Source organism: Pyxicephalus adspersus, chromosome 10 (genome assembly GCF_032062135.1).
Source record: "Pyxicephalus adspersus chromosome 10, UCB_Pads_2.0, whole genome shotgun sequence".
In the NCBI taxonomy this organism is placed as follows: domain Eukaryota; kingdom Metazoa; phylum Chordata; class Amphibia; order Anura; family Pyxicephalidae; genus Pyxicephalus; species Pyxicephalus adspersus.
This window is the reverse complement of record NC_092867.1, coordinates 41,796,779-41,814,146: the sequence shown is the minus strand read 5'-3', so window position 1 is coordinate 41,814,146 and position 17,368 is coordinate 41,796,779. Positions and strand designations below refer to the sequence as shown.

Below are 17,368 nucleotides of genomic sequence, written 5' to 3'. Positions count from 1 at the left end.
CAATATGATGGGTTGTCATACTGACCAATGTTAAAGAATGGGAGATGGAAGGGTTGGTGGTAGAGTGATCGACTTCTAAAGAAAATGATTAGCCTAAAGCTTATTCTTCTTATATTTTGCCTTGCCTGGTTCCTCTTTTCCTTCCTCATCAACATACAATGTTTTCTTTGGTTTTTTATTTGTTTGTTTTTTTTAATTATGACCTTTACATTGACATTACATGAACATTTTCTGCCAAGTAAATTTGTGCAGTGATAGAAAACACCTGTTAACACTTAAAAGCATATTACCTGGTACTTTTATCATTTCCATCTGATAAAAAGATGTATGTGTCTTTTGTATACGTAAAAAAAAAATCAGAATGTGCCAATATTTTGCTAAACAAGTTTATTTGGTACTTGTTCACTCAAAGGGGATAATAATAAAGTATAAACACAAAAAAAATAATCACAACTTGGATTCAATTAGTCTCACCTTTAATACTTTCCACAGAAATGTAAACAATGCACACATCGCAAGTTTAACCTTTAGGTTAACGGAAATCCATCCTGTAATCACTGATTATGAATATAATGTGAAGCAACAAGATTAAGGTCAGATGGAAAGATTTTGATTTGGTTTAAGTTGTGAATCTGTAAACACTTAAATAGTGTTAAACAAAAAAGAAAATAGTAACGGGTCTTCTTAATGCATAGAGAAGCCAAACCGTTTGTTTAAAGTTAAAAGAGGACTCTAGCCAGACTTTGGATGGGGTAAGGAAAAGCTGGAACTAGTGTTAGGTGTTTATACCTATTCAGTCCATGTTGGGGAGATTCACAGGAAGTTTAGAGATCCCCTAAAATAGGACGGGCAACAATACCCAACAAAACAGAATGTAAAGTGATACAAACAGCAATAAAAAAAAAATCATGTGGTTCCAGTTAAGCAGAATAGAGACAATCTACCTCCTCATTTTGTTATCATAGTACATCAATTATTTATACCAGATGAAACATTTTCATCTAGCATACAGGTCAAATAAATTTCACATCTTTCAGTACACAATATTAGAATGGGAAAAGTTAGTCTGGTACAAATTACAGAAATAAAAGTTACACATGTCTCAAATTGTCCAAGTTTCAAACATTTATACTAAAATCAAAAAGAGATTGTGTACAATAAACTACAAGAACAAATTACCATTGATAGAAGACGTTATAGGAGAATAACAGATAAGTGTAATTCTGTCTTTTAAAAAAGCTGGAGTTTAATACCCAACTCAGTATACAACTACCAAATAATCACCTTCCAGAATAATTGCTGCCCCAGATTTCTCTGTCAGCCAAGTGCCAGATTTGGCAGCTTGTACACTTTGCCCCCTACACAATTAGGGACTCTAGTCGCATGACCAGCGCAGTCTGGATCGGACGTTTAAGCGATGCTACTGCATACGAAGACACTAGATCTGGAAGGCCAGTAGGAGCTGGAGAGTTATCACATTACAGGTCATGTAAAAATGCAGTGATTAGCATAATAAAGGAAATGAAACAATATTTTATGTTTTTGTAGCAGTTCACTTACTGCTTTCATCTTATAATTCAGTTTTTGCAATATAATCTTACATACAAATAAAATGATTCACAAATTTAAAAATACGCCTGGCTGTAAATTATATATTGTATAACGGTTTAGATTCTGGACATTTTTGGTGCAAACACCTCACCAGACTTGGAAATGCCCACTAAGAGTAACTACAAAGCCGCACAATTTTCGAAAGATCGTAAAATTTGTGCATCATTAAACTGTTCAATAAATAATGAATAAGTGCAAGTGGAGTCAATATAGCAGCCATGTTAATAATGTCAAACCAAATGCTAATTACAGTACAGAGAATTTCTAGGAACATATAGAGCTCTCTGCAAATAAAACCAAAAGTCAAGTTGATAGCAGTTACTTTTACTGCTATCATTGAATAGCCATAGAAAATAATGGTGTATATAGGTCCTTAAAAAAGAAAAACTGCCACCTCAACCCCCACCATACTCTATCCCTACCCAAAAACCTTCTGTAATACAGCTTACCAGTCATAAGATGCTGTGGTTGCATTTATTTTCCGACTCAGGCTGTTCTTGTCTTTTTCACCCGGTAATCCTACCAATAATACTCCTCATGTACAGGGTGACCATATTCACTCCTCTACACATCTTCAGAGGGAGCCATGGTTGCCCCCTAGGCTAAACTTCTGCCTTTTTTATTTCCCTATACATGTGAGCAAATTGGATACATATTTTACATTATTCCTGCTTTAACATTGTTCCTGCTCTCTATTAAGCTTGCAGGAATTGACAAGGACATAAATTTTTCTGACACAATCACTTGATAAAATATTAACAAAAATAAAAATGTATGCAGCCACCACATCTATGGCCTAGTAAACTAAAATATATTGCATGTTGCTATTGTTCATACAATCCCTGCTGCAAAGAAACCCCAGTCATTTACAAGCTGTACTGGAACTCTATTCCAGGGATTATGATCACCAATGTCTGGGCAGATATTACTATTATGAATCACAGAATTGCGTTTTGCATTAACTTTGATGAGCTTTAGTTTCTCAGATATAAATACATTATTTAACTTAAGTTCATTTTTAAAGTTGAGATGTTCATCTTTATAAGTACTTGCAAAAGAAGTATAATAAAGTTTGTATCTTCCTTTATTTCATTGAACGTAATTGTTGTTTATATGGAGATGCTTTGCAGCCAGCTCAGAGACATCATGCTTCTTAGTACCTGTCCATTTCGGAAGGTGACATGTTATAAATGACATCACATCATTGTTTTAGTTGTAAACATTTAAATTTCCGCATTGTTTTGAAGGGCAAACCATTTTAGCCTAATATGTTCTTCATAAAGATTGGCCTAGAGAAAGGCCAACAGTATTCGTTAGGAACAGGTCCTTTTACATTGCATTCAAAGAATGAGAACATGGGAAACCAAATGCGCGCCCGCCTGCTCTGTTGGTAAGCTCGCGTGTTGGCTAAAGTGTGGTAATAAAGGAAAAGTCTTGTAGTTATGTAAAAGGCGATGAACACATCAATGGAATAATGCTCGTGGGCAGCCAAGATGAAGAAGATGCCAAAAAGATTTAGGACCCAGGACAGAGTGTGCAAGAAGTTCCAGCTTCGAGGTGTGTCTGAAATATAGAACACACATTATTATAACATTTATGCACATTCTAGTCCAGATTGATATTCTCTTACTATTCTCGTCCTGTGTTAGATCACAGGGGACACAGCTGGACATTCTCCACCATACTTACAGTCTAAATTATTTTCCGAGCATCAAGTATAATAAAATTAGGAATAAAGAGTGAGGCACCTTTACAAAAGCTGGATAGTTCATAAGATGTTTTAGTTTTTCATTTATGTTTTGATGACCAAATAAAATTTTCCCTCACTTCTGCTTGGAGAGGCCATAGGAAATGAGAGGAAATTTCCCCAAAAGAAGGCCATAGCTGTACCTCATGAACTGTGTAAAAAGTTCTTCTTTTCCATACACTTTAACCCAAAACAAAACATGCTGCATCTAAGAGCAGGAACTCCCATAATAATATCCTACTAAATTCAATACAACCATTATATACCTCACATACAGAGAAGCACACAATGGCAAGCAGAGTAAATAGCGCATTGCAAACTTACATTCTGTAACAAAGAAGTTTAGCATGGTGAGGACCACTGTATGTCCGCTGAACATGTAGTCTCCACAAGTGTGTACTCCAGTTAGTGTCATGCCGAAGCCACTCCAAATTGCGAAGGCACGCTGAAGTTTGGCCCACATATTATCATAGAGCTGAAATAAAACAAACACTTTGTGTAAAATACAACTTTAATCCTTGCCACATTTATAGTATGATACAGTGGAACCACATTTAGAAAGTGTCTTACAGAGTAGCATTTGGCAATTTGTCTAGTAAACAAAAATTAAACTCTCAGACCATCTAAAACTAAAAAAAAATCTATTTTGTCATTATTGGAACCTGATAAGATAATTAATATTGTAAGCTATTGTAAGATGTTCTTGATTCTCCAACAGCAAGATCCCTACACCTACCAGATCTAAACAGGAAGGTATGGGGGTCACACAGACTGGACCTTCAACATGTACACCTTTATTTGTCTCCATTACAATAGGACTCATGGGACTAGTAAATGGCAGTGAAAAGTACTGTACTACTCACTGAGACCCCCTCACTACTCATTCTCTATGAGGCTGCTGTGGGTCGAAGCTACTTGTAGGGTTTCTCCCAAGGCAGTAGTTCACTGGCAAGAGAAAGTGGTAACCATACCACAACCTCAATTCTATCCTGAACATAGGCTAAATCAAACAACAAACAAGAGTTTATAAACGCTAACAAGAAGATCTGTTTAACAGCTAGGAGATTTTCATATGGGGGCAGTGGGATGACAGATGGACATGCTACATATGTTCTGAGTTCTTCAGTAGTTTTTTGGGTGTCTGTAGCATGCCTAGGGTGCAGGACTAGTTACAGTTGCCTGCTTCTCATGATTCAATCTAAACTACATGAGATCAGCTAATAAATATTTTGCTTCTAAAAAACTGCCGGGAGTCCAAAAGGTAATGTATAACGATAATGTACATCATTTACTGTGGTCAGGACTGAAAATTTACATATATGCACATACATCATATGTGCAAAGTGTATCTTTTCCAAAGTTGGAGTTTGCTATATGAAAAAGCAGAAAATAATATTTTATCAATACCTTTCCAGAACATTGCAGATGTTCACCGGGGACAGACAATGATGTGACAAACATGGTGATACACCTCAATAGAAAAACAGTCCCCATCAAGCTACAAAGGCGGCGTAAGAGAATCGACCTGGAGGAAAAATAGAAATAAATGAAGTGAAAGCATACAACTCAAATTCCAAAGCTAAATCTCAATAAACAACAATAAAAACCATATAAAAATTGTCCAGCTGTGAGACCCCTCGCTGGGCACGGTGAATGGGAATTTCATGTGCATGAGGCAACTACTGGTCCACCAATGGGTGCTCTATTTTATTTATTTAGGTTTAATTAATCAATTTTGTACCACAACAGATCAGTACATTCTTCTCCTGCGCTTAAAAAGAGACAGCTATGGAGGTCACAAAGGCTGGATATCCACCTTTATTTGTCTACATTACATTAGGACTGATGGATAACATAGGATAAGATTTAATTGCTTCCCAGAAATTACCAAGGGCACTGCATTTTTAAGATTTCCAGGTATTTTCTGTACTTGCTAAAAAACTTCTTAACCTGAAAAATATATCTCTGTATATCTCATGTAGATAAAGGAACATACACTTATTATGATTGGCTTTCCTACAGGACAATACTAATTATTTTCAAATACTACCTGTGTTTATGAAGAAGTAGTACAAGCAGCCAGATGTAACAAAGGACCACTCCACACATTTCAGTCATTGCAAAAGCCCAAGGGATTCGTGGGACACTGAAAAACCAAGAAGTAAAGAAGTTAGGATATGAGCATTGTGTATTGTGTAAAAAGAAAGTATAGAATTATATATGATCTATTCCATCGTTTTCTCATATAAGGGAAATACATAAAATAAGCAAGAACAACAAAAAGAACAAACTCCTAGGTAAGAGTAAGTGAAAAGAAATAAATTACTATTATGCAGACTGGACACTAGAGGGCACTGTAATATTAGGAAATCATAAGGGATGAGGCATGAAATATATTTCCAGCTAGACCATGGGTTGTATTAAAGATCTGAACTCTAAACATAAGTCAATGAAAACAAATTAATACTGACAGCTGTCTATACCAGCTTCCCTATCTATACTCATCTACCAATACGTTCTGTTGGGCTGATCATTGGTCCTTGACTATCCAAGGAGATGAATAAATCACATGTTCCTGTGTACCCAGAAGTACCAGGCTTTTCTTGGGTCCTAATAAACTAAACAGGCAGAAGAAAAGACGGAGACAGGAGAGCAAAAGAAAGATGCTGCTGGGGAGGGAGAGGGTATATAACTAAGTCTGTTACTTAGTCTTAAAGCAATTGGCTTGCTTTAAGATTTGACATATATGATGATTGCTCCGGTCATTTTCATAAATGATGAGCAATGATCCTGCTATAAGGTATGTAAATGTAGTATTCAGTATTTATTTATGAACAGTATGCTTTTCTCATTACTCCTCAAAACAAGGATAATATTTTTTGGAAGAGACATCTAGAAACATACCAAAAGCTGGTGTATGGGTCATGGGAGAAGCAGCACTTACTAACTCTCCAACCAAGACCTACACTTGTACACATAATATTAACCAGACAAACATTTTTAAACAAGGCCTTCCACTTAAATAGTAGGTCTGCTTAGGCTGGACAGGCCTCCTTTCCCTTTTCATATTACCTGCTATATGTGAGTAAAAAACATACCTGTAAAGGGTAATGTTAGAACTAAATTTACCTGCCCTATCATGCTTAGATGGAAGAAACCAGTAGGGGGCGGTATGGGTAGCTCAATATTGGCACTGACACACTTGGAGGGAAGGAACCAGTAGGGGGCGCTATGAGTAGCTCAGAAATGGTGTGTGCCCTAAGAAGGGCTAAGCTAATCAACAGCCTGGTCTCCAGAGCCTCTAGTGGTAAGGATGTTGCACTGCAGGCTGTTGCTAGGTTGCGGTCCTTGGGTTCACCAGGGTGGGCAGAACAATGTATGGTACGAATCAGCATGCGGAGAATAGTGAAGGAAGGAAGACCGGGGAGAGACAGGCAACAGGCAAGCCAGGTGTCAAGTACCAAAAATCTAGAGAACAGACTCCAGTGACACAGGGGTCACAAAAGACACAGAAAGTGACAGGAGGCACAGGTGACACGCGGCTTACCGAAGACACAAGGGAACGCAGGAAACAGGAGGCACGGGGGTCACAACAGACACAGATTAATACTGAACAGAGAGAGAAACAACAGACTGGGCTACAGGGGGTTAACATGGGAACTGGACTGGGAAAGCATTGAACTAGCCAACAGGTGTAGAGTAAATGCTCAGCAGAGCTAGGGGTCTCGGCACTAGTGGCAACACGTTGCACAAAAGCTGAACGCTGTGTCTAGGCCAGCTAAATAGCCAAAGGTGATTAAGAGGCTATTTCCTGAGTGATTGGCGGGAGGCGCAATGCAGATAAAACTTGAAAGAACAGGTGAACCTGGGACCAGGACTGCCCATATGACCAGGAGAGAGGTGCTGGCACTTTAGCGAGGAGGAGGTAAGTGTGACATCGTCATCTTTGCTGGCAGAGTTGTCTGAAACACAGAGCAGGCAAAATCAAATTTGCAAGAAGCCGTTCTTGCCATGGACTGCTGTTTGTTCTACAACCCAATCAAAAGCAAAAAAACAGGAGAAACAGGCAAGTATAATTCTGATTTGACCTTACTGGTACAATTTTAGGTCTATTTAAGTAGAAGGGATCATTTAAACTACTGCGTTTTTAACATTAATTTTTAAGTTAGTGACAGGGTCTCTTTAATAGGAAACCAAGTGTCTAGAATACTAGCCTGAAGCTGGAGTATTTACTGATAGAATTTGCATGTAATTTTCAATGTAAAATTAGCAGGACATGCAGACACCATTGTGTATAAACAAATATCTATCACAAAGATCTGTAAACTGTCCTAAAGCCTTAAAGAACGTGTCATACATTGCAAGAGACTTCAGGACAGGCTACAGATCTCATGCATATGCAGGTGAACCAGTATATAAGTTATTTAATGTACATAAATATATGTAAGAGGGAGGCACAAGGAAACAGAGAAGAGAGCCCAGAAACATCTCCTCTGTTGGGCTCGTTTGCACAATGACAACCTAAGGCAGTGATAAGCTGAATTCTATTGTTTCCAATAGGTCCAGTTCACACCAACACACTGTGCTGATGCATGCTGGGTGAAAGTGGAACAGGAAAAAAGTATTTGGTTTTCTGCTTTAAAATATATATCAATCCAATGTGTTAAAAAATAAATAATAAAAGAAAATATGAGAATTCAAGTAAATTTGATCCCCATCAGCAAGCCATATACACGGTGTAAATCCAACCACTAAAGTGCACAAATGGCTGAAAGGTCTGCTGCAAGTCACCAAGAATGCGGCATTTAGTCTGTAAGACATTTACTAGGATTGTGGCCAAGCTGGGGGATAATTTGCTACTTTGTATTATTCCTTGTGAAAAGAATGACATTGCTTTACAGATCCTTATAATTGCAGAGGATGTTGCTTCATTCTCACAGTGTTATTATGATCTGACATTTGAGCCTCAACCCAATGTATGTCAGAAGTCACTCTAGTTTATCTTGGAGTGAAGAAATCAACAGCAGCTGATGTACCATACAAACCTCCTGCTGTAATATATTACCCAATGTTGTATCCTCGGCTCCAGCCAGCTACTCCACACTGATTTTTGTATTGTTAAAGTAAAAAACAAGATACTTAAAATAAAATATAAATTCTAATTTAATATATTGTATAATGTATGATGTGACAATTTTAACATATTCTTCAGAATTTACAAAATTTGGAATTAGATCAGCAGCAAACTAAAGGTCTGTAAATTTCTCACTTGGATCATATTGTACCAAAGACCCAAAATGTTGTTCATGCCAATACCATTATGGGACGCTCCTGTGATTCAGTGCATTGACACTATTTACATGGTAACCTGACTTGGTCATAAAAGGTCTGGGGGATCCCATTGCTACCCTTTCTGTAAATGTTAGTTGCCAAGCATCAATACTCTGACCCAGAGAGTCATAATCACCATAAGATTTTTCAGAGACAAAGCTGTGGGAACTGGCGATTGTGTACCTATGTATATAATATACACATTTTATGAAAGGGTATGATAAAAGTAGTTGGCAGTTAAAAAGGTTAAAAAGTAGGCAGGTTCCTTCTTCCATGTTTTTTCCCTCCTTCTTTGACGATCAATATAAATATTTTTTTTGTAGACAAATGGAGGACAACATGCTTTACAATTTGCTTCTTGCCACTGGTTATAATCAATTCCAGTTAGGCTGAAATATGTAGGCTAGTGCTACTTTGTGAACTGGAGGACAGGTACATGTTTTTCTCTATATGACCCCAATATGGCTGCTCACCTCACATTTGTATTGTAGGGAAGGACAGCTTGTTGTGCAAGTGTATTTTAAATTACGGACTTAAAGCAGGAAGGTTCAGCAATAGCAAATCCCATTTCCCTTTTCTCATGGTACTTTGTAGTTTTCTACTTTGTACTCCCACGCTCACTAGAAATGCTCAGATGCATTTATTCATTCCCTTTGTCATGTATATTTGCCATTCCTGAAGATGAACTCTGTGTTAAACAAAACTTTACTTGGACCTGCTCAGTGCTGCTACAATAAGACAGATTTGTGTCATCATTGCAGTATTGTAAATGACCATTCTAATATGTTCTAATATAAAAGCTATGCCTTATCTATAAATAAACATTAGAAAAGAGGACACCCAGATGGTGAGTGAACATTTTTTGTTAGCGTGCACCTAGTATTATGTAGATCTCAGCATATTTGTTTATGCATCACATGGGGTCAGGAACAGTAGACTATATTCACTGCTCACCCTGCTATATCCAAAACAAAAACAAAATAAAGCATTGCACTCAACATCTTTAGGAAATAACATCAGAATATAACTCACCTGTCCAAGAAGATATCTGGGAGCGGGGGATACGTCTGCATATCAGGAACTCGATCATGTACTATAACCATTACAAAAGAGGTGAAGCCAAACACTATGAAAACATAAACACAGCTAATTGCAGTCTTCCAGTACTCTGGATCAAGTCTCTTTGGGAGATGCTTGTTTTTTCCATTGGAGTACTGGTGAGGTTCTACATTAGAGTCTGCTCCATGTCCATCATAGTCCCGTATGAGTTCCCCATTACACAACCAGTCTGGGGTGGATGGTGCACTGAGGCTGAGGGTTCCAGGACTCGCCTCTGTACTCAACCCCAACTCCTCCAGGACACTGGCATGCTGCTTTTGAAGTTTGCGAATGGAAAGCATAAGCCGCTTGATGTCACCAAGAACTTTAATTTCCAGTGGTGGAGAGCGTAAATCGTACTCTGTTAGGGCCATCAAAGCTGTGCCGTCTAATCGATGTTTGTTACACAGGAGATCTACATAGTCACAAAACCCCTCTTCTCTCAACCATTTGGCCACATGTTTTGTGGTCCAGCGACGAATACATAACTGGCTCGCCATTGCTTTAGGAGACGCCTGCATGGACAGAAAATAACATTAGATGTTTGTTGTGCAACAATAAAGCCATTTTTTAGCTTAAGGTTCTATATTTTACTGCTTAAAGCTGGCCTATCACCATATTTTTTCCATTATATAAATGGGTGGATGCAATGAATAGGCTGCCTTAAGAAAATCTCGAAAACATCTGCATAAATAAAAGTAAAATTTCCCCCAATAATTTCCCCTGACTTGACTGTTGAGAATTTCTGCACCTGTTCTCTCTTATCAAACTGAAAAGTGGGGCTGGTTGGCAAATTATCTGTGATCAGACAGGTAAATGTATTGGAGAAGCAATATCACTTATAATTTATGCAATATACAATCGGTCTGCTTGCTGGTATATTACACGGATGTGGGCGAGCCAGGTTCTGAAGTGTCCCAAGACATGTAAAGGTATTTCAGGTTTTAGAATACAGACAGTTTTACCATAACAAGTTAAAAACACATTTTGCAATCAGATGTCAGAACATGTGACTGCCTTACCCTGTAGTAAACTAGATAAGTAAATACAAAGTACTACTGATACAGTGGCAAGTCCAGATAAAACTTGGTTGGCATACAAACCTTCAGGGAAACTTTATACGGTCATTACAGTCTTTGTTCTATTATTCATAAAGATGCACACAGTCCATACACATGAACTGAAGGAATTTCAATGCTTCTAACTGTTCAAACTAATAACTGGACTTAATTAAGTGAAGCTGGGTATTCCAGCAAACCTGGAATGGATTTCTTCATTCCCCTTGACATTTGCTAGTAAATGTTTTGAATCCTGGACCAGATCCATTCCAGGTTTGCTGGATCACCGAGCTTCACTGATGAAAGTGTATCCTCTACAGCATTGGAGAGCTTTATTAAATCGGGGCCATAGAGTATGGTGACCTGGCACTTCCGACAATGTACATATGTACAATGATATAGCATTATTGCAGAACATTAAGGAGAGCCACCGACAGGGTTCTAATCTCAACAAACAAAGAGGTCATCGGACCTCACCAAATCACCCCAAAGACAAGAGGACTTATTCTGCTTGGAACTTTAATGAATAAATCCTATAAAGTCTGTGGCTACAGAGGTCAGTGGGGGCTTATGTTTGGGGTGTTATGAATATGGTAATATATATATATGTTTATATATAAAAAAACATGGACACAGGTTTACTTTAATGTCCAGCCCCTGGATAATGTTTCCCGATTTTTAATAAAGTCCAGCATTATTTAACCTAGAAGATCGAGCTCATATTAAAAGTGTAGAAGCATCACAGCCTGTTACTTGTGCATCAATACAGCACTCTTAAACCATAAAGTACTTGTAAAGAAATATGTGCCGACATGATGAGGCCATCAATAAAAACTGCTCAGCCAAGAGAAGAAGGATTCATCAGTATCACATGACCAGTCTAAAGTTAAAAAGGTACTAAAACAAATAAAGCATAAGAAATTGTCATTGAGGGTCAAACCTAGAGAACATGGCAATTTGTGGGGGAGCAAAGAGCCCAGTGTTGGACTTTTCTATACAAAAACCCATGACACATTTAAGATCCAATGCACTGCAAAGCAAATGTAAATAACAATTACAATTAGCAGTTTACCACTTGGCATTACACAGCCCAATGCTCCACAAGAACTAATGCCATGTAGACACCTTCCTGTAAGAGTTGTATTTCTGGTTTTAGTGACTTTCTTAAAATAGAAGATAGACAATGATTAAAACCATGTGGGTAGGTCTGACAAATTAAAGTGTCTAATATAATATTCTGAAACACCCAAGATTTCCTGGCACAAAAATTAATTATTTCCACACAAAAAGGGTCATATTTATATTTTGTATGAAAGAACCAAATCTAGTCCTAGTGGAAAATCTACCCATATTGGACAAAGCAACATTATTTAATAACACTTTTTTTTTTTTTATTGAAAATGAATTTGAAATCATGAATCCAAAAATCAATGTTTTCATTAATTTTTATCTTGTGTCTACAAGAAGCCTAAATCCCATCTTCTCTCTGTGTTGATGATGGCTAGATTTTCCATGCACTTTCTAGCCTGGTGACAGGGCATCAGAATGACAGGTAATTATGGGAAATGGAGACAAACGCAAAAACAAAACTTTATTTTTAGTATACCCTTTGTGTCCCAGAGACATGCCTACTATGTCTCTTTATTATATAACCCTCCATTCCGAGCTGCAGGCGGAAACAAATGAAGTAAGATCTCTCTGACGCAAACACAGAAATAAAAATCTAAAGCTTAACCATTCTCTTTGAAACAAAAAATACAAACAATTCTCTACAAAGCCATCTAAAAAGGTCATTTAGAAGTGTCATCCTACATATGACTGTATACTGTGTAATATTTCTCTTTACATACAACTGCTGGATCATGTGAAGAGACTGAACTATTGCAGCATATATATTTTCCAACTTACACCCACTCACACATACACAAATCTGTACAGAAAATGATAAAAAAAAACAATAATAAAACCATGGCATGCAGTCAAAATATTTGCTTCTAATACCAGCTCTATTTTAAAAAATCAGACATTCCCTCAAACATTTATCGTAGGAAACTTCCAGGTCCACATGCTTCAATGGCAGTGATTGATTCCTACCAGGGAATATTTAAAGGAATGTCAGATTCACTGTTTTATAACTAGAGCCCTAAATGTAATATAGGAGTAATGTCTATAAACTAAATCCAATCACTGTGCTTCAAAATACAGTTTTAAACATACTGATCACAACTTTTATCAGCAAAATTGATATTCAAATATATATAAATAAATAAAATACAGCTGTTGTATTATTTGCTTAGCAATCCATAGATATTGTGACATCTTTTACTTAAATAAAAAACTGAAAACAAACATACTCATCGTTTAAATGCCCTTATTGAGATTTGAATCTTTTTTTTTTTTTGCATTCTAAATGTACACTATCCTGCCCAGGTTTCTTACTGTTTTATATGTTCAGCAAGTTCTTCTTTATAGCTGTAATGGCTGTAGATACTGTAGCACCATAGACAAATCTTCATGCTGCATACAAGATTCAGAGAAATACAAGCAGCTACTTTACTCAACACTGGGTTGTGCCTTTATATTACTTTCAATGTCTTTAAATAAAAAACTAGTCCTCTATGCGATTCTTAAAATATAAGCTGAACTTTAAAACAAAGCAAGGACTTACCCGAAAAGTCATCTTTGAAATGCCAGTCTGGCATTTAAATACCAAAAAAAGGAGTAACATATGTTGTCTAGAAAGTCAGGAATGTATCTTTAATAATCAGCAGAGGTACAGTCCATGGTAGTTCTCTGACCAAGTTACCGCAAGTCTTTGACCATGTACAACTATGAAAAAAAATCTGTCCCTGCAACATTCATTGATAAGGCCAAAGGCCTCCCTGGCATTTGTTAAGCCATGTTTGTCCTATTGTTATCAGACCAGGATAAGATTAATTGAATATGACTTTCCAGAGCACTGCAGTAAGCAATCCATCAGCTGGTATAGAAACTTGCATGTCTAGCTTTGCTGAGTTTGTACTTGGGAGTTGTGCAGTAGGCAGTCTCTGTCAGGGTGTAACAATAGATAAATGACAGAGTTTTTCTACTACTAGCAGGAAATTAGCTTCATAAGCAAATGCACACTTTTAAGTGTTAACTACTGAGAGCCGGGAGGCTACAAATGTTATGCAATTTAAGGAGCTTCCTCCACACCAAGCCAGCTTTTCCCTTACTGCTGCAGAAAATCAGCTATGGTGTAACACTGTACAATCAATACACAAGCAGGATATAGAAATCAGGGTGACTTGTGCTGCAACCAAGACACTGAACAAAATGTAAATATGCAAATAAACATATGAAAAATGTACATGCCAATATGTACAGAAATATTGACTGAAACAGGTAAATATGAGATCTGAGATAAAGGTGATATATGGATCAATCACTTCTTGTATTTATAAATACGTTATAACTGAACTAGTTAGAGCACCTAAAAAAGGGAAAAGGTTGATTTGTCGCTCAACTAACCAGAAAAAAAAAAACCTAAAAAATGATAAAATTGTCATTTTTTTTAACTGGGCTTTTGCTGCCATTATTTGCCACCTTGAACACAACAACCAACTTTGTTCTTTTTGCAATGTTAATGGTTAGTTGTTGTTAACATTTGCAGTATTTATTACCAAAGAGATTTGGTCTATAGGAATGTTGCTGAAGCCAGTCAAATACAGATCAGCTGCACCTGCAGTGGTTTTTAAATGGTTCTTAAACTGATGTTTTAAAACACACTGTATTTGCCCACCAGTCTACACATTGCCTGTAAATATTTTTTTCCTATAAAACTAGTACCTTAACCTGATACTTGGCTCCTTATAATCACAAACACAGCAGCACACCATTGAATATAATGACAGTACCATTTATTCAATTCATTCTTCATGATCACTGGTAATACATAAAGCTCCACCTATTCTGAAGATCCGGATTAGCTGTTGCTCCCAATTCTTTTCTCTGTGAATATTGGACTTTTTTTTAAAATAAAAAAGACTAATAATGCAAGAATCAAGGTGCAATGTAATCAGAAATAATCAATTACGGGCACCAAACCACTACAAGTTGAATCATGGCAGGTATACTGCACTGCTGTACTTTGCCCTATAATGTGTACTACGAGAGGACGTGTCACACCAGTGTACACACTGCATCCTATATCTACATTACTATTTATCAAATAGGAGACCACAAGGCAAATGCAGTATGGATATGTTAGCTAGAAAGGTTATTCTTCAAGTAAATTATTAGGTAACAATATTCCCAATACTTTTATCATCTCAGTGCTTAACCATTGCATGTTGCAGCAAGAAAACCTTACAGATCAACACTGCATCCATTCTGTACCTCTCTTCTCTCTAAATCCTCCAATTTTAACACTAGGGTACTAAACCACACGATTAGTAAATCCACACTAAAAACCTCCTAAATATCAGCTCTTGCAGTCAAAATTTGCTTTTCCTTTGGATGGTTTCACCCACAACCGACCTGTAGTACTATCAGCACCTGAACAAGTCAATAATAATGTGGTTTACCCCAAGATGACCCATGGATATCTGGCTTAGTCTTGTTGGAAGTAACTGAAGGGTAAACAAAGTACTCTTGTGCATATTATATGTGACCATAGTACTGGAAAACCAAATATTGCTGGATCCAGTTATCACAGAGAAAGGGTTGCAGTCTGGAACAGATAGTCCATATAAAAATGGGGGCTCAGATTTCAAAAAGAATGAACTCACATGGGGTCCGGTGTACAGCAATGGTGTTGAGGCTGTATTTTAGGACATGTTGTGTTTCCAGACTCAGCCTAGAAAGGCAGCTTACAAAAAAGAGAAATATACACAACACTGAAAAGAATTTCTCTAGAGAACTCAAGCAGATTCGCTGCCAATTTTGTGCTTGTTCCAGCTGATTTTCTAAAGCATTCTGATTAGAAAATGATTTGACATGTTATTGGATTGGGTCAATTATTCAAACATACCACTTCTGTACTTTCTTTAAATCGTTATCAATATGTCCGATCACACTATATCTGATTGACAACCTAGAAACAGGAAAGGTTACAGTCAATCCCCTGCTAAATTTATTTTCCATGTCTTTCAGCACTGATGGTTTTATTGGATCAGAACTGATAATGGCCTTGTGTATACTAGTCCTTTGAATTTCCACACACACACCAGATTGATAACCTTTAAGTTTCTTTTATCCTGCTGAATAACTTTTACCAGCTTTCTTAGCTTTCACAAAATCCAAGTCAATGGAATTAAACAAGCATGCAGCCATTGAAGTCAGACTTTCTGATCTCCACGTCAGTGACTCAGAACTCATAGGAACCATCCAAAAGAAAACAGATGGCTTTAATTAACTGTTCATGGATAGCTTTGGATTAGGATCAAAAGTAAAATAGATTACATTCTTAATGTAAACCCTTTGACATCAATTTTTAGGATACATTTTTACTTTACACAAACCAAAGGACTAAAAAATGTAATATATTGTAGTCTACCAGTCATTGTGGTCAATGTTTTACCTGATAATTCTGTCAGTAACACAATTCCGGTCCTAGAATGATGCAAAGGCTTAGTTTAGCTTAGCAATTAACTGCCTGCACTTACTTGTGCAGGGCAGTTAATTGGGGCCAACCGCTCATGTGAAAAAGTCATTTTTGTATAAATCAGTTTGAGAACAGCACAGTTATAAATGAAAACCCCAGGAATATCCAAAGTTATGCAAATATTATCCCTCGATGGCCATGTCCTGGTTATCACATTCATTACATTGAAGGCAGAATAGGGGCAATGAAGCGCAGAATAGGGGCTGATAAATGCCTGGAACAAGCATTATTGTAGATTTCCAGGCATCTGATCGATCATTTAATGCTAACAAAGAAACTCACAGACACACTATAGGAAACTTGTGAGAAAGTAATTAAACCTAACAGAAGAAAGTGAGACACCCTGCGTCACCCACACAGACACAGGAAGAACATACAAATTTCATGCAAATCACATCCTAAGTCAGGCTCACATGCAGGGCTACATGTGAATGGTTATCACATGCAAACTACAATACAGAATGGTTATCTACATACCTAACATATATCCATGTTTTTTTAAATTTCATTACATGACATGACCAATGAGGTTGTCATTTTTTTTTTACAAAAACTCTGTCAGGTCTAGTATTTATAAAATAAATTTCTATGGAACAAGACTTCGGTGTTATTGGAATGAGCACACGATGCTCCAAATAATATATATACTAAAAGCTTAAAGCATTTGTACATAGGGTTGAATCTGAACCATGCAACTCCCATTTGATGGATCCTAGGATTATATTTAATATAATATATATATTATGTATACACACACACACACACACACACACACACACACATACATATATTAGTTATTTTGACTCATGACGTTAGGTCTATAAATATTTGGACAGCGACAAATTTTTTCTAATTTTGGTTCTGTACATTACAACAATT

At 37.0% G+C, this 17,368-nt stretch overlaps 1 protein-coding gene across 7 annotated transcripts in view; it reads right to left on the bottom strand.

Annotated features, from left to right (window-relative positions):
• Positions 1-17,368, bottom strand: part of SAMD8 (sterile alpha motif domain containing 8) — a 29,523-nt gene that overhangs the window by 5,721 nt on the left and 6,434 nt on the right. For 3 of the 7 annotated variants that reach the window (XM_072425198.1, XM_072425200.1, XM_072425199.1), the window contains exons 2-6: positions 9,722-10,302; positions 5,409-5,504; positions 4,766-4,883; positions 3,683-3,833; positions 373-3,174 (exon numbers count right to left, since the gene is read on the bottom strand). In XM_072425198.1, the coding sequence (XP_072281299.1) occupies positions 2,870-3,174; positions 3,683-3,833; positions 4,766-4,883; positions 5,409-5,504; positions 9,722-10,302 (1,251 nt within the window). In that variant the 3' untranslated portion in view covers positions 373-2,869. Of the gene's footprint in view, positions 1-372; positions 3,175-3,682; positions 3,834-4,765; positions 4,884-5,408; positions 5,505-9,721; positions 10,303-10,890; positions 10,913-13,513; positions 14,167-17,368 lie in introns of those variants that run through there. The other 4 variants (XM_072425202.1, XM_072425203.1, XM_072425197.1 and 1 more) reach the window with 3 other exon arrangements.